The sequence below is a fragment of the Oryzias melastigma genome, linkage group LG10 (assembly GCF_002922805.2).
Source record: "Oryzias melastigma strain HK-1 linkage group LG10, ASM292280v2, whole genome shotgun sequence".
In the NCBI taxonomy this organism is placed as follows: Eukaryota; Metazoa; Chordata; class Actinopteri; order Beloniformes; family Adrianichthyidae; genus Oryzias; species Oryzias melastigma.
In genome coordinates, this window is record NC_050521.1 from 14,705,050 (window position 1) to 14,727,495 (window position 22,446).

At 40.5% G+C, this 22,446-nt stretch overlaps 2 protein-coding genes across 5 annotated transcripts in view; one reads left to right on the forward strand and one right to left on the reverse strand.

The window, feature by feature from the left end:
- Nucleotides 1-6,270, forward strand: part of fgf18a (fibroblast growth factor 18a) — a 9,055-nt gene extending 2,785 nt beyond the window's left edge. The window contains exons 2-5 of one of the 3 annotated variants that reach the window (XM_024284205.2): nucleotides 2,154-2,193; nucleotides 2,313-2,493; nucleotides 4,079-4,185; nucleotides 4,298-6,270. In XM_024284205.2, the coding sequence (XP_024139973.1) occupies nucleotides 2,154-2,193; nucleotides 2,313-2,493; nucleotides 4,079-4,185; nucleotides 4,298-4,570 (601 nt within the window). In that variant the 3' untranslated portion in view covers nucleotides 4,571-6,270. The remainder of the gene's footprint in view (nucleotides 1-2,153; nucleotides 2,194-2,312; nucleotides 2,494-4,078; nucleotides 4,186-4,297) is intronic. The other 2 variants (XM_024284206.2, XM_024284207.2) reach the window with 2 other exon arrangements.
- A 1,987-nt stretch (nucleotides 6,271-8,257) lies between these two features.
- On the reverse strand, nucleotides 8,258-21,670 carry fbxw11a (F-box and WD repeat domain containing 11a). Of its 2 annotated transcripts, XM_024283127.2 has the most exons (14): nucleotides 21,492-21,670; nucleotides 19,371-19,475; nucleotides 17,478-17,546; nucleotides 17,025-17,244; nucleotides 15,592-15,778; nucleotides 15,357-15,447; nucleotides 13,596-13,733; nucleotides 12,456-12,574; nucleotides 10,957-11,206; nucleotides 10,714-10,832; nucleotides 10,217-10,327; nucleotides 10,047-10,125; nucleotides 9,572-9,736; nucleotides 8,258-9,447 (listed from the first exon to the last, which is right to left on the reverse strand). In XM_024283127.2, the coding sequence occupies exons 1-13, from the start codon at nucleotides 21,528-21,530 to the stop codon at nucleotides 9,575-9,577; spliced, it is 1,689 nt and encodes a 562-aa protein (XP_024138895.1). In that variant the 5' UTR covers nucleotides 21,531-21,670; the 3' UTR covers nucleotides 8,258-9,447; nucleotides 9,572-9,574. The 2 variants fall into 2 exon arrangements, with proteins under 2 accessions (XP_024138895.1, XP_024138896.1); XM_024283128.2 differs by lacking the exon at nucleotides 19,371-19,475 and having other exon boundaries at nucleotides 21,492-21,667.
- Nucleotides 21,671-22,446: the final 776 nt, after the last annotated feature.

Here is a 22,446-nt window from a genome sequence, read left to right on the forward strand (position 1 = left end):
ACCATAGCTACATCACTGGCTCTAATGTTGGCCAAGCGCTGTTTTAAAACAAGGCCGGCTGCAGAAGATTTGAAACTTCTGCACTTTGCTGAAACCCACCGCTCCAGTGCTGGCCTACCACGCTAACCACCACTACACACGGCTGAAACCACTGCTTGTTGCTGAGTCTCCCTGCCGTCCAAGCCGGTGCCCAATCCGTGGTTCTGAGGCCTGCTCGTCTAAACCACAGCCTCCATATGGTGGATCTGCTGGGACGCAGGTTCATGATGTCAGATGGTTACTTGTTTTGGCAGCTGTCCCAGGCGCACCATGCCTTCCCTCTCTCCATACCTCCCATCTTTACTCTCCCAGACTTTTTTACTCTGCACTTTCTTATTCTCCATTTTTTTTTCCTCCTCACTTTCTCATCCCTCCCCCCACCGCCGCTTGATCCCGTCTCCCTCTTTCCTCTCTCCTTCTCTTTCTCTCTGTGGCTGGCATAATATGGAGTGTCTGTGGTTTTTGTGGGAGCGAGGGAATCCAGTGCTGAGGCACTTTTCCTGCAGCGTCCTCTGCGGCAGTGCAGCCGTGGTGTTTTAACAGCTGAGAGTCCTCACAATGCACAGGCGCTCGGGTTTTTTCGGCTGCGCAGGCAAAACGTGAGGGCCCGTGCTCTGCTGCATTTCCCAGGGTGTCTGCATCTATTAGGGCGAGTCAGGAGCTGACACCACCTGGGAAATGTTGAGGCAGAGAAATGTGATGGTACACAAGTGATAACTCAGAGGGTGAAGGGGTTAATTAGCTTCTTTCACTACTTTCAGAGCTATTTTCATTGTTATCACTTCTTCCTTCGAAGTTAATCAACTCCACCGTATTTGATGCTCTTTCTGATTCTTTGGTAGCCCTCTTTGGGTTCATCTTTTCTTACATCACCTCTGCTCTGTCCGTCCCTGTGGTGTTGTGTACCTCTCAGTCTACCTTTCCCACCCCCCACCCTGCTCCCCCAGCATGTCTTACATTATGACCAGCTGTCAGCTGCCGGCTCCTTCTGTACACACACACTTGCCCTGCACACGTCTGCACATCTGTGTGCATGCCCATGACAATGCGGAGGAGTCCCCTCGCTAACCCTAAACATAAAGGAAGATTGGAGACAGACAACGATAGGGGAAAGAAAGAGCGGACCCAGAGACGGGGAGGGAAGGATAAGTTAGAGCAGGGAAAGGGAGGATTGCAAGTCGGAGAAAGAGAAGAGGCATGCAGAAAGATAGCGAACGATGAGGTGGGGAAAGACAGAATTCATAGAATTGTTTTTCAGCCCACACACTTGGTTCTGAACTTCATCAAGTCTTCAGTCACTAATTCAGAGCTGTTTAAGGACTGCCAAAGTAGATTTTGCAACACAATCACTCCCTTACTAAAGCTGTAAATAACATGTGATGCATCCAAGGTCAAGGTCTACACCTCAATTAAGCAACATGATAGAGTGGGAAGAATTTTAATTGTAAATATAACCAGCTGCTTCTTCCAGAAATGGATCTAAAAGTTCAGCAAGATGGACAACTGATAAGAAATAAAACAAAGAGGTTCCTTAAGGTATTTTTTTGAGCAGCTCTCAATAAATCTGCAGGCTACATCTCCACAAAGTGAATCATCTTTCCACTTGTCTTGTTAGTTCACCGTCTTGCTTATTTATAGCAAATGTAAATGTAGCTGCGCACCCTTTCCAGTACACCTGTAGTCCAGCCCAGCTGTCTACATATGCAGAGCAGCCAAACCAGCCACCCCATTTCCTCAGATGTTCGGACCAAAGCATGTTCTCCTCGTCTCGGCATGTTTGCCACTCAGCTGTGCTCCAATCGGGTCATTTGGAGGCCAGATTTTGGTGTGGCAGAACTAACGGGTCAGAAGGTGGAGTTGGACAGAAGGCTGGTAGCATGACTATAAACACTGCTGTGGCTGCTATCCATATGCCGATCCCTGGATATCTGGCTGTCTGCATGTCAAAAGTTGCTGTGCCAGCTGCACGCCCAGCAGTGTGAGTAATCACCCATAAGGAAATGAGATGTTGAACAGAGGGAACGGCAGACAAGAAAGAGATGGAAATGATGGTGTCATGCCCGACTCTTCCAACATTCAGTATTTCTAAACCCATCTGTTTCTACTTTTTCCAGATGTATCCAGATGTTGCTTGTGATGTGCAATCCATTACAGGTGAGCATCGGCATGCATGACAGTGACAAGTGGCACGAGTTGTATATTGCTTCTCTCTGCACATTCAAGCATGCCGTCAACCATCTGCCAAATTCCGGGTGTGTTTGTGGGTGTTCCAGCAGGTGCTTGGCGTGGATGGAGTCAACTTCAGCGTGCACGTGGAGAACCAGACACAGGTGCGAGACACCATGAGTCGGAGACAACACCGAGTCTACCAGCTTTACAGCCGCACCAGTGGCAAGCATGTGCAGGTGCTGGGGCGCAGGATCAGCGCCAGAGGAGAAGACGGAGACAAATATGGTAAGACACACATGCACGGAGAAAACCGTCCGCCAGTGCACATGATGCTGACTTGCACCATCATCACACACCCTATAACGGCTGCAAGTACAAAGACTTAAAGGTTGACCAAGTACATGCATGAATGGAGACAAAATCCACCCGTGCAGGCACACTCACAAAAGGCCTCACACACAGGCCTCCCCAGGCTTTGGTAGAGGGGCAGTGGAGCTTGTCTTGGGAGTACAAAGACCTCATCGACTGGCTGACTCAATGATTCACAAAGGAGAAAGAGACAGAGAAAAAGGCCACAGTGAAGAAAATAAAAATCCCAGCGAGTGAGAGGAAGAAGCAAGGCAGGTAGAGTGTCGGCCTGGGCGTCAGAAACTCATCTCCTTCATCGATCTCCGCATTGATTTTTCATCCTGAATGTTGTCTCCTCTGGATTTAAAACAGCAGGCTTTCTCTCCCTCACCCTACATCCCTCCTCTAACATTCACTCTGTCCATCCCCCACATCCTTGACTAACCTATGCTTAAACCTTGCTAAATCAATTGGGAGATGAAAGCCAAGCCACAAAGCTAAACAGTTCTGTATGTAGCATCGATGAGGCTCACGTGTCACATCCTGTTCATTGATAAACAAGTGAGGTCGCACATGTGGCTGCACACTAAAGACCTCAGAGGTGGAGGGATGTCTTTTCTTTTTGTAGTATTTTTTGGCAGGGAATCACTCCCCAAGGGTGGCTAGCTGTCACAGCAGTGTCCTACACTTTGCTACCGGAGGGACACAAAAATGCAGCAAGTGCATGACGGCATAGCATGGAGTCTAAGAGCAGAAGGGAGATGAGAGGAGAGTTGGGGGAAGACAGATGAAGAGGGCAAGAGGGAGGGAGGTATTGATTTCTCCTGACCCCTTTGTTGACTAAGGTCATGTAGGAACCGTTTTAGGGATTTATTTTTAAACAGGCACAAGCGCTCTCTTAAGATGTGTAGTTAGTGAAGCGGTGCTGCCTGGAAGGGTGAACACACACCGTGCACCTGCACACATGCTCACACACAAACTCACAGGGGCACAAGAGCACACCCACCCGCCTTAAAACAACAGTATCACAGACACCCAGTCTAAGTGTTCTCCTGCTTCCCTCAGCCCACGGTGCTCCCTCTTCACTTCGCTGTTATCTTTCTTTCTTTCCTTTTTTTTCTTTTTTTTTTACAACGACCATTTGCGGTCAGGAGCCTCTCATCCATGTGTGTGATCGGCCTTATCTGACAACCATCTGTTCAGCCCAAGACAATTACATCTGTCTCTGATTTATTAGAAGGGTTAATAGCAACTATGAATCCTAAAACCGTGACTCAGCTTGAATGTCTTATCTGGTTTAGCAGAGCTTTTTTTATTTAACGTTTACTAGTAATCTGTGCTAATAAAGCAAGGTTACTTGGCAGCACAGGAGGTCGTAAAAGATCCTAGTCGAACAATTGAGAACAAGTCAGATGTGAGATATCTTTATCTTTCCGTTTCAGAGTTTGTCTTGTGTGATTGCATTTCTCCACATTTGTAGGATTCTAATGTCTGTCTGTTCCTCTGTTTGTCCCTTCACAAGCCCAGCTTGTAGTGGAGGCAGCTACCTTCGGTAGCCAGGTGAGAATCCGGGGGAAAGAAACCAATTTCTACCTGTGCATGAACAGCCGCGGCAAACTGGTTGGAAAGGTGAGACTCCATGAGAACAAAATATCCGTATTCAGTATTCTTCATCCTCCATTCTTCTGACCAGCCTCTCTTGGTTTGTTTGTGCACCTGTGGTTTCTCTGCTCTCTCTCAGAAGGCCAGTAATCGAAGCGATGACTGCCTCTTTGTGGAGAAGGTTCTAGAAAATCACTACACAGCTTTAATGTCGGCGCGCTACACAGACTGGTATGTTGGGTTCAATAAAAGAGGGCGCCCTCGACCCGGCAGCCGCACGCAACCCAACCAGCAGGATGGACACTTCATGAAGCGCTTTCCACCCGGGGAGCAGCCTGACCTCACCACCCCCTTCCGCTTCACCACCATCAGCAAGCGGGGCAATCGGGTCCGCGCGAACGGGCCTCGTTAGTAGAGGCTAATGCTAGCGCCCACTTTCTTGTTATCTTAAGACTTGATCTGAGCCTGTTAATGGCTAACCCAGTCATCTCTTATGTCACACATGACTGAACAACTTTTTTGGTTGGGACAAATATTGACCAGAAACTTGATGAATCATTCATGGGGGTTTAGCTTCACACGTCTCCGAAATCGCCACTACAAGCCCCCAAGTTAGTGATCATTTCTCTTTCTGTTCCCCTCCGGGACCAAGCGGATGATAGCTGGCCCAAAGCTTCAAGCGGAAAGGAAATGGTCTGTTTCTCTTCACGGGCCTGACATTGTGACAGAAAACTTGATGGCCAACCAGCAATTCATGTTGCACAAAGGCCATCGTTCCGCAAATGCAGAATCCCAAGGTCTCCAAGACTTCTTTTTCTAGACCAGCTGGACAATGTCAAGCATGGGATTACAACGGGACCACACAGAGAAAACACGCTGGGACAGACTAACTGAACAAGTGAGTGGGTGCTCAGCCAACAGATAAAAGGGAAGGAACACAGGAGACGATGAGAGATAGAGTGATACAAACCAATCCAGTGGACATATAATTGACTTTTGACATGTGACGCACTTATCTGTCTCACTGCTAAGTTAGTGGGAATGTTTCAGACTGCGGGATGAAGGCAGGATGGATAATAAAAGGAGGAATAGGAGAATAATCCAGTAAAAGATGAGTAAGTGAATCCATTGTTGCAAGGCAAGGACAACAAGGAAATGTATGTTTTATGAGTGTGTGTTTGTGTGTGTCTGGATCATGAGGGACTCTGAAAAAAAGGGACCGTGGAGTCTCTACATGAACCCGTGACAACTCACCGCAGGGACTGACGCTTTCGGAACTGGAATGTAAAAAAAAAAAAAAAAAAAAAAAATCAAGCTGCACCAAAATCAGCCAGTCAATCACAGCTGAACCAAACCAGTGGCAACCAAAGACAACAGGAGACCTGCATGGTTTCGCCCGATGCCTTGCCTCCCCCCAGGACACAACAGCCGCAGTCCTTCTGCGTAGAGGGCAATGGGCGCACGCTCAACGGGGAGGGTGCCTTCTCTGATTGCATCGCTATAGAAACGACCCAGGAGAGGATGCTCATGCGAGATACCGTGGATACAGAGTGCTGCTACCCAGGACATTTAGTGGAACAAACCAAAGTGTCACGCATAAAAACAGAAGAAAATATTTAAGGGAACAATTTATTGAAAGCTGTGTGTGAATGTGTGTGTATGTGTGTATATATATGTATATATGCGCACATACTGTATATTATATATATAAAAGGAGACCCTAAATAAGCAATCTTACTATGATGCTTACTATAATTGTTACTATAAAATTATTTCATTTATTTATTTCAGCTCTGTGTGCAGCAGTCTCTCTCGACTCAGTAAACTTAAAAGAAACATTTCCTGCGTCTCTTAGCTTCTTCACGCAAATCAACTGTGCAAATCCTTTTTTTTTTGTTTGTTGCTTTTTTTCTTATGTCCATCAGATTTTTTTTTATCTGATATTAAGTTGCATGATAAAATAATAACTTGCAAAGAAAGAAGTTTAAATTTCAGCAAAACATTTCCTGCCCCGCCAGGAATGGACTTATGAGAGTTCGGTTGCTTTTCTTTCTTGTGTAACATCAAAAAGTTAATCTGATTTGGATTCAGACTGTTTGACCAAAAAGAAAAGAAAATGAAAGCAGCGGTATTTTCCTTTTGGAAAAAAAAATATTAATTTAAATACAAAATAATGTGTTTTAAGTTCCTTTTGATGAACAAGCACTAAGAATTTCTCTCACTGTGTTACCAATGCCTCACTCACATTAATAATGAAGCTTAATTTTGATCAAATTACCAAGATTTAACAGAGATTTTTCTGGGCTGGATGAGACAAACTTTGATAATTGTGCAGTGCCTCCGATCAAGGTGCAAACAGCAGAATCCCTAACAGATGTGGGAGCGCACTAATGAAATATGGAAGTGGTTTATTCTAAGAGTTGAAATTTAGCGTCAAAGGGTTAACACTAAAGGCCACGCTAGAACAAATTCAAGTTTTTCTTTTTCCTTTTTTTCTGGTTCTTGTCAATACGCATACTGAGTGAGCATTAAAACAGCTTTTAAAATACAAAGTTAATATTTACCGAGCACACAGAGACCCTTTCAAAGGGCCTGAGCAGAGACCAACTGTCACCTCAAAAGTGTAAACTTCTGCCAGTAATGCACAGTATGAGGCCTCCGAGGTAAAACATGCAGTGGAGAGATAAACATTTAATAGCTGCTTCTCCTCATCTTTCTTACTCCTATCCTCCATCCCTCCCCTTCCTTTTCCTATCCTAGCAGGAGGTCACTGAAGAGACGGTTCTGCCAAATGACCCAATCGTATCGGCAGAGACAAACAGCTGACTCAGGAGGAAAAAAGTTTGTACCAGATGATTCTTAGAGCTGGAAGGGAGTTATATAGAATAGACGGTTAACTGTGAGGGAAGCTGGGTACGGGATTAAGAAGAGCAAATGGGGTAGCAGAGTTGGGGTGAGCTGTTCATTTCTGGAACGTTGCTTCAGTTCCACTTGGGAGTGATGGAAATATTCTGTGTAGCCAAACCCAGAGTGGAAGGTGTATGGTAATCATGTCGGGGAAGGAATGCCAAATATGTGCGTGAGAACGGAGCTGTGACCTGAGAGCTGCAGGAATTATGGACCAAAATCCCACAGACCCAGAGGAAGCACACACACCCATATCCAACACATGCACACATCATATATTAATGGTGCTCCACCAAACGCAAATCCATCCCACATAACTTGTTCCCAGAATTTGAAACATTTCTGCTTTACAGAACTTAACCCAGAAATGAGGGGAAACCAACCCCCTTGACAGGCCACCCCTTCTTCTTCTCCTGGAGAATACACCAATGCAGAATGTTTGGACAAATGTGGGGCAAACATCTACCACCGGACAGAACTGTGGATTAAAACATCCCACAGATATACAAACACATTGGTCCTTCCAACAAGACTGATCTTCTGAAACAGGTTGTTTATGGACTACAAACTCTGCTTCTCATAGTAAAAGGTTGAAAACAGATTTGAATGCTGGAAGGGTGTGTTTATACTGACACCTGGTGGTCGGAGTCGGTATTAATAAGACACCATTTAACCTAAGCAATTACCTTACAAAAAGTTTTTTTTTTTTAAGTTTTTTTTTTTTCTAAAGCATCCACAAATAACTTGTGAATATTATTTATTAAACTGGAATGAAGGATAACATTCAAATCACCAAATACTTAAAAATTGTTGAATAAAACGTTCAAATTTGATCAACAATACCAAGACATTTAAAATTTACTCTAAAAAAGTGATTTTTTTTTTTCCTGGAGAAAGATATTTTCATCTGGACCACTCCATATAAATCAACAGGAAAAGGTAAATAGGAAATACAATTGTCGGACATAATTTTTCATAAAAATATTTTGCAGTTCTCACCACCTTTGTGCTGAGGCAACATTTCCATTTGTCAAACTGCTTTATAAAAATCTAAAATTCTATATTTAGATTTCTCTTTTTAATTTATCTCTCCACCAAATAAATTCCTTGCAAAATTATATAAATAAAAACATTCTGTCAGACAGAATGGTCTGTGTTAACAGAAAAAGGTAAAAGATAATAAACACTCAAGTTATAGTTGGCTCAACACTCCACCACTGTCAAGTACTTTATTCACAATAAGGTCATTTTTCTTCTTTAAAAAATCATTTTAATATACAACACAATTTTTGACAAGACAACTCAGTTTACAGCTAAAATTGAGCTCTTGAATTCCAGCTTCTCTCATAACCAAAGCAAGCACATAGATGAAGGGAGGAAGATGATGTGAAAGGGACAGATGAAGAAAAGAAGGAAACAGACAGTAAGACAGACAAAGAAGGGGCAGAGAAAAGACTATGTCTAGTATGATTTTTGCACTAAGAACCAAAAATACTCAAATAAAATTAGAAAATAGAATAAAAAAAAGAACAGTAAGAAAGTAAGCATTAAAGAGAAAAAAAGCAGAGGTGTACCAGGATGCGGTATCCCAGGCAACCTCACATGCATGTTTGACGCTTCTGCTTTGTTCTGCCGTCTTTTTTTTTTTTTTTAAACCAGTCCACACAGACAAGCACACCCAGGTGTGTGCGCCCTCCTATTCCAAGCAAATGTGCATCTCTGAGGAGGAGGGGGTTGGAGAGGGGGAGCAAATAGGGATGGATAAGAAGAGAGAGGCAGGGAGGAGCAGGAAGGAGTGAAAGGGAAGCTCTCCTTCACTCACTCCTTCCGTCACCCATCCTTCCCTTCTTTCCTAGAGCTGAGTAGAGTCTCTGTCTCCCGTGTAGCAGCTCTGGTCATCCTCTGCCCAACTGTGCCACTGTGTATGCATGTGTCTGTGTAATATATATAAATATATATTCCACTGGAGTGGAAACCTTTTTGGCAGGGGCGGGGTTAAAAACCCGAGTAGCAGAAGCAGCTTTTAGGTTTTTTTTCAGGGGCAAAAAGGGGGAGCTTGTGACATATATAAGGTCTACGTTAATACTGTCATTATTGTACTTTACAAAACATAAATTAGTTGCAGAAGGTGAACTTCTCCAGAGAGCTGAGTTGGTTCTTGTAGTAGGGACTCCTCGTCAGTGTTGACTGTACTACCGGGCAATGGGCACAAGCTTAAGAGTCTGTCAGAACAGGCAAGGAGGTGGAGGGGGGGCTGAGTGGGAGATGGACAGAGATGAAGGAGGCAGGAAAAGAAAGATGGGCTCCTTTGCACACCGTGTGCACCCATCAACCAATCAGCCCTGGGCTTCCTCCAAGAATGGATGTGTGAGGTGGCGCCACCTGAGGAGAGAACAGAAAACACAGCTAGGCACAAACGCTAAAGGATTCTATTTTCGACTTACACATACACACAATATTGGACATTTAAACATTAAAATCTGAGCAGCCTAGAGCCGATGTGTACCTGCTATCTAGATATGTAAGTGTAGGTGCGAGAAGGAGACCGTCCCTCTGACTGGCCATTAGGTGAGACGTTCAGAAAGTCCCAGATCAGAATGGTGTCGTCGTGAGAACTGCTGATGATCTGAAACTCGTCGAACTGCAAGCGGAACACACGGCCAGAATGCTCCTGGAAAGAGGAAAAATATTTGATTCACATATGACCAACTCAATCCTAGGTCCACCCTTTTCTGTAGAGTAGAACATGCTCATAAAACCTCACATTTTGGTTTAACTGGAGTGTTTGGATGAAGAAGAACAATTTGATAAATATTTGATACATTTCTGAGCTTCACTCTTAGTATTAATCAATTAGAAAGTATTATGGATCAGTAATAGCTTTTCAAAACACACGAGTCATTCAGCTAATAAATAAGCTGCAGTTTAAAGCAGCTGTCGGTAAGCTCCATTAGTGGAGGGAAAGCATTAAATGAACTCACCACAAGTGTGCGCAGACATAAAGTGCTGGCAGGGGCACGGGGGTCCAGAGCTGCCTGCAGGTCCCACACCTTTATCTTACTGCAAAATGAAAACACAGCAAAGAGACAGTCAGAAAAAAATAAAATAAAATAGTGGACACTCTACTTGCAACTCCGAGTTTGCGACTTGCCCGTCATAAGCGCCGCTCACGATCCTTTTGTTGTCAAAGCGGATGCAGCGCACCAGCTCCTCGTGGCCTTCTAGCACTCGCAAACACGCTCCACACTCTATGTCCCATAACCTGTGAGAAAAACATCAAAAATGTCAGAAACAAAGACAGTAAATATCTCTAAACTTTAATAACATCAGTCATGTTCTGCTTATTTTTAAGATAATGTATCATTGCAAGATAAGTTTTTTATCCTTTTGAGTGGAATTCATTTGCAATTAAATTGGTTATGAACCATAAAACTAAAAAAAAAAAAAATAGCTTGAAAAAAAAACTGTACATGCTGCAACTTTCACAATTATAACAACATTGTTATAAACTAATGGTATAACAGCGGTGGTTTGAGTGTTAATATACGTGGCCACTGAACAGAAATGGTTGTGTCTACATAAAGGGAATTCTTTAATAAACGACTTTTCACAGAAGACTGTCCATCCACTTGATTGTGTCTCACACACCGGATTGTGTTATCAGATGAGCCGCTGACGACCAAACGGTCTCTGTACTGTAGACAGGCGATGCCCCGCTTATGACCATTTAAAGTCCGGACAAACTCACAAGTGCTGGTGCTCCATACCTCCAGAGAGAGTGGAAAATAAAGCAATTTTAAGACACAAATACACTACATATATCTAAACAAAGTGTTCAAAAACTCAACAGAATATCAACAATCCCTCAGGAAAATCCCTTCATCAGCTCACTTTGATAGTACGGTCCCCTGAGGCAGACACAATATATTTGTCATCAAAGTCCACCACGTTGACGGCAGCGCGGTGTCCCACAAGGACGCGACGTAAGCTGATGTCTGTCGGCGATGCCATGTCCCAAACAGCAATGGAGCGGTCTTTGGAGCATGTGACCATCAGACCGTTTGCGAAGCGCAGGTGCAGAACTGCCTCGTTGTGGTGGATCAGTGTGTTCAGTACCTCACCTGTCGTCACCTCCCACACCCTGAAAAACAAAGAAAAAACAGATATTAGGACTGAAAATGCAAAAATTACAAACGTCATATTAAAGAGGAAAAAACAGAAAATATGAGACAAAATAAGAGGGTAGGAAAGAAATGGTGAAGTGGGGGGAAAAGGGGAAAACAATTAGAGGATGGAGTCGGTGGGAAAGAAAAATACGATGAGGCAGCAGGAGGAGCGACAGAAAACATGACGTGGATGGGGAAACAAAAACAGGCAGAATGAACAAAGGAAAAAGGAAAACAATTGGAGACGAGGGAGAAAGGTATTTTTATTGGCTTCAGAATGGAACAAAACAAAAACAAACAAAAAAAAAGGTCAAACTTTACACAAGTGCATGCTCCCCCAAGGCAGTGAAAGCAAAATGCAAAACACACTGGAAAAGCTGACAACGGAACCTCACAAAGTCCCCGCCAAGCTGTTGCTAAGGAAGTGAGGTCATTTTTTTTTTCCTTGGATGACTTCCAAGGAGTAACCAAAGTGTAAATTAATAAAGAGGGTTTATCTGGATCTTTTGTGTGGGGTGAACAACATCCACATGCTACATGTTAGCCAAAAGGTCAGTCAAACAATTAAGCCCATATCTATTTATTTAGAAGTTCTAAAATCTTTACATTTGAAGGGGATAATAGAAAATCTCACCAATAACAGCTGTGATTCAACTGTAAAACATTTGCAATATCTATTCCAAAGGAATAGAAACTGTTAAGCAAGCATAAATTTATTTGTTAATTGAATGGTAAAATCTTGATGCTACACAAAAAACAAACCAAATTACATTGCATTAACCACCCTCATGGTGTAAAAATCGCATAATAAAACAAGCAGAGTTGTTTATGCGGTTTTAGAACATTAAATGTCATGTTTGGTTGTTTTTAAAACCTGTGCGATCGCGTTACTACAGAAGCTCAAAAGAGACAAAAAGAGTTTTCACACCTGTCATTCAATAAAAGCCAAAAAACAAAACAAAAAAAAAAAAAAACAATAAAAGCCAGCTGGTGGACAAAAAATCAGGACTAAAACTTTTCTTTTATTATTTATTCAACAATCGTTATACAATCATGATTTCTGTTCCACAGACTTATGGATTATTTCTTAGAATAGGGTAAAACTATTTGATGCACATAAATAAATTGTAACTAAAATGTTAGTTGGAATTTTAATTCAACTTTTTTTAAACTATAGCATGCTTAAATCCTTATTATTCTGCAGCAAGAGGCTTCATGTCATACCTGACGGTGGAGTCAGAAGAGCCGGTGACAATGACCCTCTCATCATACTGAAGACACAGCACTGAGCCTGTGTGACCCGTCAGTATCTTCAGACATTCCAGCGTCTGCTTGTCCCAGATCTAAAGAGAAAAAAAAACGGAGAATGAAAAGATGGAGCACAGAGGAGATTTGAGAAGGACAACACACAAAAAAAAAAAGTTCAGGCTTAAGTGTTTTTTAAAAGGATACAGATTTGAGTCATTCCAGGACTGGAATATTTTCACAATGTTCAAGCCCTTTTTCATGCTCCATTTCCCTACTGCTGTGCTGAGTATGTGTGTGTGAGTGTGGGAGAACATAAGAGCCATTCAGCTCTTCCTTTGGTGTGTGTTGGCCTCTCCTGCAACAATGAGACAAATCTGCTCTTCTCCTTACCTCATCCATCTCTTCTCTAAGGTCAGACAGGTAAGTGGAACTCACAACATATCTTAAGCTAAAGCCCTTTTATCCCATAATTCATATGTGTCTGCTGGTTCACCCCTGCTATAGCAACACAGAAACACTACTCTGAGCCAGATTGAGTCAACTCAGTGAGACTCAAACAGAGGATTCAGGAAAGCAAAAACTAAAAATACATTCTAGATTCCAGCTCAAACGTATGTGTCGCTTTGTTTAAAGAATAAACTAAAATCAATGGTTTTGATTTTTTGAGGAAAATTCTTTAAAGTCCCACTAAAATCGTCTTTTGATCTATTGTAAAATTGTTCCCAGCATTTTTATTTTTTAAATTATGATTATGCCGTTCTTAGGCAATCAAACAACCTGCACCGTTTTCTAGGACATAGTTTCTGCAGGGTGGCGGTAGTTCATAAGAATAATATTCAATATTTTCGTCTGGTCCTGATGCACGACGATTTGAATAAAGACATATTTAAGCTTGATTTTCTTTATACATGTTCTCTATAATGAGAAAAATGTCAGAAGAACATATAAAAAAAAATACAATTTTCATCAGAATGGATGTTTAAACAATCGTCTCTCTTAAACAGTACAAATAGTATGGGCTCACTGTGAATAAAAAAAATATTTATATAAAAATAAATACATTTTATAAAAATGAGACACATAAGGGTTATTTTTACATGAAGTGAACATGCGTACCTTGATAGAGTTGTCCCTAAGGCCACTGATGATTTTCTCATCATCATATTGGAGACAGTAAACCCCTTTACTGTTTTCTGAGCGACACTGAATCCTCTGCAAGTTGTGTCTGCCACACCGCCAATTCGCCTCAATAGTCTGTAAAAAAAATTAAATGAATAATAATAGGTCTGTTAGTAGTTTTTTTTTTTTTTAGAAAAAAAGTTAAAAAACAAACAAACTATAAAAACAAACAAAACAGAAAAAAAACAGATAATAGGATTGAACATACTAACATTAAAACAGAAGAAACAAAGACTTCATCAATTTGTTTCCTTTAGCAGAGTTAACATATTTGAATCTAGAGGTAATACTAGGTGGTAAACTAACAAACTGTTCAAATCAGAAGTTCATACGTGGGAAAACAGCTTTCACGACACAGGAAGGACTTTCTATTGTTTAAAAGAGCTAACCAAAATGGTGTGAGTTACAGAAAAAAAGAGCAAAATCCAAACTTGGTGGATAGAAAATCTGTCCTTGCAAGTTTAGAAAAGCTGCAGACTCATCTGTGCTACTCTGTGCCTGCAGTGAATGACCGAGCAGTGTGTGTGCTGGTCAGTCTGGATTTGACAGGGTGCAGAGACCTGACACGTCTACCTAAAGCACCACAGTTGTGCAGTTCCAAGAGAGAACAGCGCTGAAGGAGGAAACAGCTCTTCACTCTGAGAATGGTGCAATGTCAGCCTCTCAGGGAAAGGAAAAGGTGCTTTTTTGGGCTTTTGATGTGGTGAAAGGTGTTCTTTTAACTGTTAGCAGAAAACCCACATCTATGCTTCTGAAAAGCTGTTTCATGATGCACCTCATGAGTGTGGAAACGAATAAACGAAAGATTTCGCTTAACCCTTTAACGCCGGTGACGCTTAAACAAAAAATCTTTAACATACTGTAACTTTTCAACCGGTAACACAATCGACATGATTCCAGCAGATTCTGAAGGAGTTCTACAGAAACTAAATCATAGAACAAACACCGGAGCTCCGGTTTTAAAGGGTTAAATAAATCAGAGACCAAAATTCTTGTATAAGAGTCAAAAATTAACCACACTCCCTAAATTTACATTTTATCAGAATTATTTCCAACAGAATGCTTTAAAGAGGCGGTCCAATTCTAGATATTTTAAAGGAATCTGTCAGGAAGAAGTCAGCTGTGGTGTATTTGTCAGTTCCCAGCCTTTTATTAGTATCCTTTTCTAATTGAAATGGCTTGGTTACACCCTATAAACCATCACACTAATCTCCTAATGTTTACACACTGTTGTCTCAAACATTTTATTTTGATGTTCTCCATATCTCCCTGTATATTCAGCTGTGTCTTGTTGCCAAGCATTAATGCTTTGAAAAAGTAAGACCAAAAGAAAACCTTTGCAAAAAGTTGCCAATAAACTTGGATGACACTGAACATCGTCAATGCTACCAAATCTTAGCAAGAATAGCAAGATTTGTACAGTATTGCTTCTTAACAAAATGTGAATCTTTGGTTTTGAAGGATAGTTAAAAATTCAAGTGAAGATCAGTCAATTTTAAATTGTAAATTATTATTTTTCTGTAATAAATTGTGATAGAATCCTGAGCAACTGTTCCACCAACGTCATAAAAATACTTAACATTAATACCAGTGTGTTCTGATGATGCATCAATGCTGCATTTGAGTTCTTTTTCTCTGTAAAATTTAAACAAAAACATCAAATTCATGTATCCATCTTCTGAAGCTATTTTGTCTTACCTCTATGTCTTGGATGATCTTAGGATAAAGGGAGTGATAGTAGGAGTTAGGCGGGATTTCTGCTGTGCGATTTTTGAAAAGGTATTTCTCCCTGGAAGCAAGAAAAACAAACAAATGATGAGCCTTCTTTCCTGTGGGATTTTTTTCCCCCTCAACCAGACAAAATACTTGAAATAAACCCCCAAACATTTGTGTTCAACTAATAAAAACATTGAGTTTGTGGGATAATCCTCACCACTGGTGTCTCTCAGACAGGCCTTTCCATAGCGGGTCGGTTCGGACCATACGTTCAATGAGCTTCTTCCACAGCATTCCTTCTGATATGACTCTCTGCCACTCTTTACACACTAGTTCTGCTGCACACAAGGAGCGCGCGTCCAAAAAAGACAGGATGTTCTCTGCTATGTGATCCAAACCTTGAGCTAAAGAATGAAAGACAAAAAAAAAAAAAGATTAATAAAAACTCTTGTTTAGAAACACACATGAATCCACTTTGTATGGAACTTTATTGGTAATCTGTAACATTACAGAGCCAGTGTTGAGCTAAAAAAAAAAATCTAGGCAAGAATTCAAAACAATATGATTTTTTTTGTTATGATTACATATAACAATGAATCACCTGGAGGAAGAATTAGGGAAAAGGGACATTTTCTGTCACTCTGCTCCCCTTTAGTAAATCTGTCCTTGTTTTCTCAGCACGTTATATTTTGAGTTTACAGTTAGATGTCATGCCATTCCAAAATTATATTAATTTCATTTTCTAAAAATACCATTCTCTTTAGCAGGTTCAGACTACAAGTGACTGACTGAAACCCCTCTTCTGATGGGGGTGTTTTCAGCGAGAAAACAGGAACAACTCATTTGTGATAGAAAATTAAAACTGTTCATAAGCATGAAGATGCCAAAAAGCAGAAAAAAAGACTGATTAGAAATCAATATTTTTGCAGCTTTCTTTTGTTATGATTTGTCTCAGAGCTAATTTCCAAAGAAAATGTTAAAATGAATTAGCTTTTGTTAAATATGTTGCATCAATAGTAATTTTTGTTAAAGAAAGAGAAAACATGGATTTAAAATTGAAAACTGAATTTGGGATTAGATTGAGATTGGATTTTTTGGCCATACCATTCAGTTCTAGGATTGGTGAAGATGAAAGAGAAGAAAGAGATGACTAATTGTAGTGATGTGAATAGTTTGGATCATTTCTGATACCAAAGTAGCAAAGACAGATCTCATGAGCAGGGTTATTTTTTTTTCTACATTTCCTTTCAACAAAATTGTACTGTGAAGAGAGAAGCACTGGATGTGACCAAGAACAGGGACATTGATGACAGAGATGAACACTGGTGCAGCCTCAATATCAGTGGAAGAGGTGATTAATAGAGTCAGCATCAAGTGTAGTTGTCTGAGATAAGAATAGAATTTGAATTTCCATAGTGGTAGAACTTCTTCCTAGACAGCGCTCCATATTTTTCTCCTTTAATCCTGTGTTGATAGGGTCAAAACAGGGAAAAAGCTCAAGAAACAATCGCACTTTATTATGACAGGACAGAGGGGAAACTAATACATTAAATTATAATTATTCTGTGCTATGAGTTGGGAACGTAAGATCTTTCAGGCTCTGCAAACTGTAGTTGAAGAAAAAAAATGTGTATTTTTTGAAGGTAGTACCTGGCAACGCAGTGATGAAGTCCCTCTGAAGCATGGGTTTGAGGTAGGAGTTGATGTGGCCGTGCTGGTAGTGGCACATACGGGAAATCAGACGCTCTACAAACTCCACCTGGTCGGCCTCAGACCACTGGTCAAAGAGGGCGATGCAGTGTTCCTTTTCTTTCTCATAGTTCCCTTCTGACGGACGTTTACGCGAGCTCACGACAGGGCCATTACTAAACTGTAAAGATAAGAGGCAGATGACCATTTCTCTTAGATTGACATTTTCTTCATTAATATCTCTCACAGAAAAACAAATGTTAATGTGTTATATGGAGGAGTTAAAGTTTGTCAGTTTGTCATCTTAAACTATGTGATTATAGGTACTACTATGTATATAATCTCCATTAAAATAACTAACACAGAAAGCAGTCTTGTGGTTTAGGATTTATCTGAGAATAAATAAAAACATACTTTGAGAACAGTGTTCTTCTTTGGTGACAGATCATCCACGGGGGTCTGTGATTCCATCCCTGATGTGTTCTACAGAACAAGACAGAGAAAGCACTGGTTAATTTCTCCTCCCTTTGACTGACTAAAAGGAATTTCAAAAAGCCACAGCTTAGACAGCAGCTGATTTAAAAAAACAAACAAAAAAACAATAACAGCCAAAGGAAGGTAAACCATCTAGAATTCTGGTGCGTGCCCGCACAAACAGCTGCGCATACACGCACACCCAAATATGGGGTGAAATAAACTAAGAGTCTCAACAAAAGGAATCTATGTGCTTGTCTGTCTGTGATGCAGCTAAGTAGTCTGGACAGGAAATTAAAGTGCAAAATCTTGGGCACTTCACTGGCACTAGCTCTGGTATGACTGTAATAAAAACAGATTGTGGAGATACATCAAACACAGAGGAAAGATTATTACATTTCTTCAGTAACCGAGCTGTAATTTTGTAGAATCTTACAGGAAACATGCTACAAAGAAGAAAAATTTGAACGTAAACTTGATTATTCACAAGTAATTAACTTTAAACGGAGAAAAAAAAAAGTCATATATACTAAACCCTGGGTTATTTAAAGCGATTACATAAAAGTAGAAAAAATAAAATAAAAAGCACATCAAAGGTGCAATAATCATAGCATTCATACTGTATCACAATGTTTCAGCAATTTACAAACTTTGACTGGCGACAGGCTCAACTTTGTCAATTTGAAAAACTCCTACACAACCCACAACAACATTTTCTTAAAATTTGAATATGTTTAATATGTGTTTTTGAACTATTACAGTATACACATGTCACAAAAAGCTGCAAAAAGGGATAGATATTTTAATTTCCTTATTTTTTTAATGCATTGATTCGGTTCAGTCTCAAACAAAATAAGAACATTTAAGAACAATCAGTTCTGCAAAAATATATTTCTGTAGATGATGAACTGGTTCAGGTTACTTGGATAACAATTATATCAATCTGAATTTCACAACTAAAACGACTTTATTTGGAAATCACTAAAACTATCTGGTGCCAATCAAAATGTTCTCAACTTCTTTCATTTTGAAACCAAAATGATTAATGTAATTATTTTTTCCCCCATAATAATGTTCTGGTATAAATCCATGACTGTTTGAAGATAAACCTACCATTACAGATTGGTCACTACTATAAATACAACTGTGCAAAAAGATGGTACAGAAACCAAGACCAAAGCGGACAGGTTATAAAGCCAGAAAGTTCTTGCAGGTGTTGATGATCATGCAAGAGCAGCAAACAAGAAGGGAAAACTTAAATAAATAAAAAAAATATTAAAATAAAAGAAAAACTATGTGGGGCCAAGCAGGCAGGCAAGCAAGCATGTGGCCTCTCAGAGCTCAACCCCTCCCTCTCCAACCTCGGTTCTCACATCTCCAGGTAGAAGGACAAAGAATGCTACTCCTGATTCCATGGTTTTTCTCTGGTACATCCTCCATACTTCTTCTATGGTCGAGAGTGCCTCACACTCTTTCCAAAGCACAAAGTTTCTTGCTCATTACATTTTTGCAACTCTTGACATATTACAGGCACCTGAAAATTCTATAAGAGAACTTTGAAAAAGATGTCATTTGAACACCTGTTATTCTTTTTCTAGCACAAAAAGCTTTTGGAATATACCAGAGAGAACCCAAAGAGTCGAGCGCTTCCAACAGAGAGGAAGGGACAACAGAAGGTGAGGAGGAAGAGAGATGAAGTGGGGGTGAGTGTCATTTGCACCAAGGTGGCATGAGGGGTTGTCTAGAGTGGGCAAACAAAAGTGAAGGGTGATGAGATGACGAGGTTGGGAAGGAAAAGGAGGAGCAGCAGAATTAAGAGGAGAGAGGCAGAACCTGGTTGTGAGCCCGGGTGGAGGGGATGCTCTGCAGGCACCTGAGTGCACACAAACTCTCAGCCACCGAGGAGCAGCCCAGCCAGAGAGAGCGAGGCACAGAGCACTGTGTGAAAGAGAGAGGAAGGGAGAAAGGGAGGAGAACCAAGTGGACAGGGTGAAAGAAGAGAAAGGGGGGGAAAGCGAAAGACCAGAGATGGGAGGTAAAGGAAAAATAAAGTAAGGTAATGGGGGGAATTGGGGGAGAAGAAACCAAAAAAAGGTAAAGTAATGAATCATTGAATGTAAGTGGTGTAGAGTTGGTTGGGAAAGGAGATGTGGAGTGTGGTTTTGTGCAATACAAAATAAATGGATAAATAAGATTCAATTTGAAATTGAAAGAAGACGAATGTGTAACCATCAAAGATAAGAGAGAAGAAGAGGAGGGGAAGTGGGGGGATAGTGAGGGGAAAAACCAGTATTAGAGCTACACACATTGGCACAGTGAGCGCAGGAACACACACCCCTCCACGCACAAGATATAGACTGATAAAAACATACACACAAAAAGCATTATTACACATGGCCTGTGTGGGGACAGGTAGAGGAGAGGGAGGGGCAATGGAATAGGCACTTATTTCCCAAATTCTTCTTTTTTTGACAGGAACCCCACTCACTGATCTCCCATCCCCACTCTGATGAGTGATTAGTGAGTAACATAAAAACAAACAAAAATAAATATGACAACAAAAAACAAAGACACAACCCACAGGGAACAGTTGTGATACTTTTAGTCGTCATGTTACATGTACAAACTCACATTAAAGTGGTGAGAAGCAACAATATAGAGTTCAACTGTTTAGACAAAAGCTTGGTTAACCCTTGATTTTTCACTTTTATGGTTTTACGTGTTCTGTTAGGGTAGAGTGACTCATTTAAAAATGTATTCCAATAGTTCAGGTACACTTAATTATTCTTAGGATTCCGATTATTAGAAAGTACCTTCATGAACACATTTTGCACAAAGGTTTACAATAAATATAATAGTTTTCTCACTAGTCCCGAAATTCTACAAAATAATTGCTTTAGTTGACAGTCAGGGATATGGATTCTTAGAAAACTGTGTAGTTTTAAATGTAATAGACTCAATACTTGACGTTTTTCTGAAGTTTTACACACAAAACAAACAAAAACCTAGCAATTAAAAGTCCTCCTAATTCATTCGATTCCAAATGTTAACTTTTTTGGTAAGCTAACATTAGCCTACTTAGCTTGTTTCCCCGGATAGCCACAAATACAGGAAGGGGAAAAAACGGATTAAAACTAAGCGAAACTTAAAATCTACTAAGTGAACACACAAAAAAGAAGTATGATTTTCTAGTTATCAAAGGGTACTCAAAATTATTTATATACCAAAAAGGAAATACGGGAAAAGTGTACTAGCGAATTAGCATGCTAACTGTTAAGCTAACGCTAGTGCTCACTAATCGTGACATCGTTGTGTGAATGAAAAAGCGACACTTCCTTCTACGCACTTAAGAAATATAAACATTCAATCAACAGAACGGTGGAAATTATTTAACGACTAGTCTTAATACAAATACTTCATTTCAGTTGATATTCACATCTGTAGATTCGGCTGAACTCGACTTGTCAAATCATACATTAAAACGTAATTTTTTTCGGAAATTTACGTAGTTGATCACCTCATAGCCAATGTTAGCAGGATAGCTAGCAACATTTCAGACGGGGCCCAGTTTAAAGTGGCGCAGCGTCACCGCAGTGAACGCTACCCCAAGAACCCTCGGCTGCCTTCGCCCGACGGCCAACCCTTTATCTATTACATTTACCTAGTATTTGCCGATTTTAACCCAAATCAAAGCTCACTTTTATTGTACATTTTCACGGGAGTACTTTTTGTTCATTTGAACAGTGTGTTCAACATTCTAAGCAAAATATACTGATATTTTCAGGCCCTCCCTCTGATTTCTAGTCCTCCCCCCGCTCCTTTCTCCTCCACCTCTCCCGACAAGCCGCTTCAGCTCATTCCTGTCGTCGAAACGAAAACGGTACTTTCGCCACAATAAATGGTAGAAACCGGTACTTTCGGGTGTTCATCATAGCCTAGCAAAACACTTCTTACCATCAGTTCCACCGTTTTGTCCTCCATCTCCGGCTCCATGTTAACGATCCCCCCCGAAACTCGCTATGAAAATGGAAACCCAGCCCTGCGTCGGCGGCCCACAAATTCAGAGACGTCATTCACTTCACACAACCACCGAGCTTTGGTAGGGCAGTGTCAAAAGAGTGGGTGGGGGGATGGGAACGCCCATGTAAAAGAGGAAAGCGTTGATTGGACAGATTTTGTCCAAGGAGGCGTGGCGTAAGCAGTTTGGTTTTTATTGATTGGCTAACCGTGCTACCAAGGCTTTCCCACCGTGACTCCCACAAACAAAAAGGAAAATGGAGAAAATGCTGTTGCTATCCTGAAGAGGAACACGCCGAGGTAAAATCAATCATCCGCATAGCATTGTTAGAATGCTGCTACATTGTTGTCACTGGAATTTACTACCGTGGATGAGTGCATATTTTAATACATTTGAAGCAAAAAATAGGTAAAACTAATATCTATTGATTTAATGTTTAATTGGTTTAAGGCATTTCAGCACATTCAGCTCCAAAAATGCTTTCACGCCAGCTTGAAAAGTGGAAAAACAGCAATTATAGAAAATTTGCCTTTTTTCCTTTCAATATTTTTGCCCTCTGCAATATAACATTTTCTCACACCATTAATAAAGTACATCTACTTTGGTGCATACTAATTATTTAATTGTGCTAAAAATGCAATGACTTCTTTTTCTTAATTTGGGGCTCTTTTACAACTTCCTCTAACCCCAAAAATTAAGTACTTGTTTTAAATGTAGAGAAAAAAAAAAATCACCAATAGTGACCAAATAATTCTATTAAAACCAGATGTGAAAATTGACAATATGTTAGGATTTATTGCATTTCATAAAGGTAGCCACTGAATCAGAAGCCAATTTATCAAATAATTTCCTTTTTACACACGTGTTTTAGTTTTCCTACTTAAAAAAATG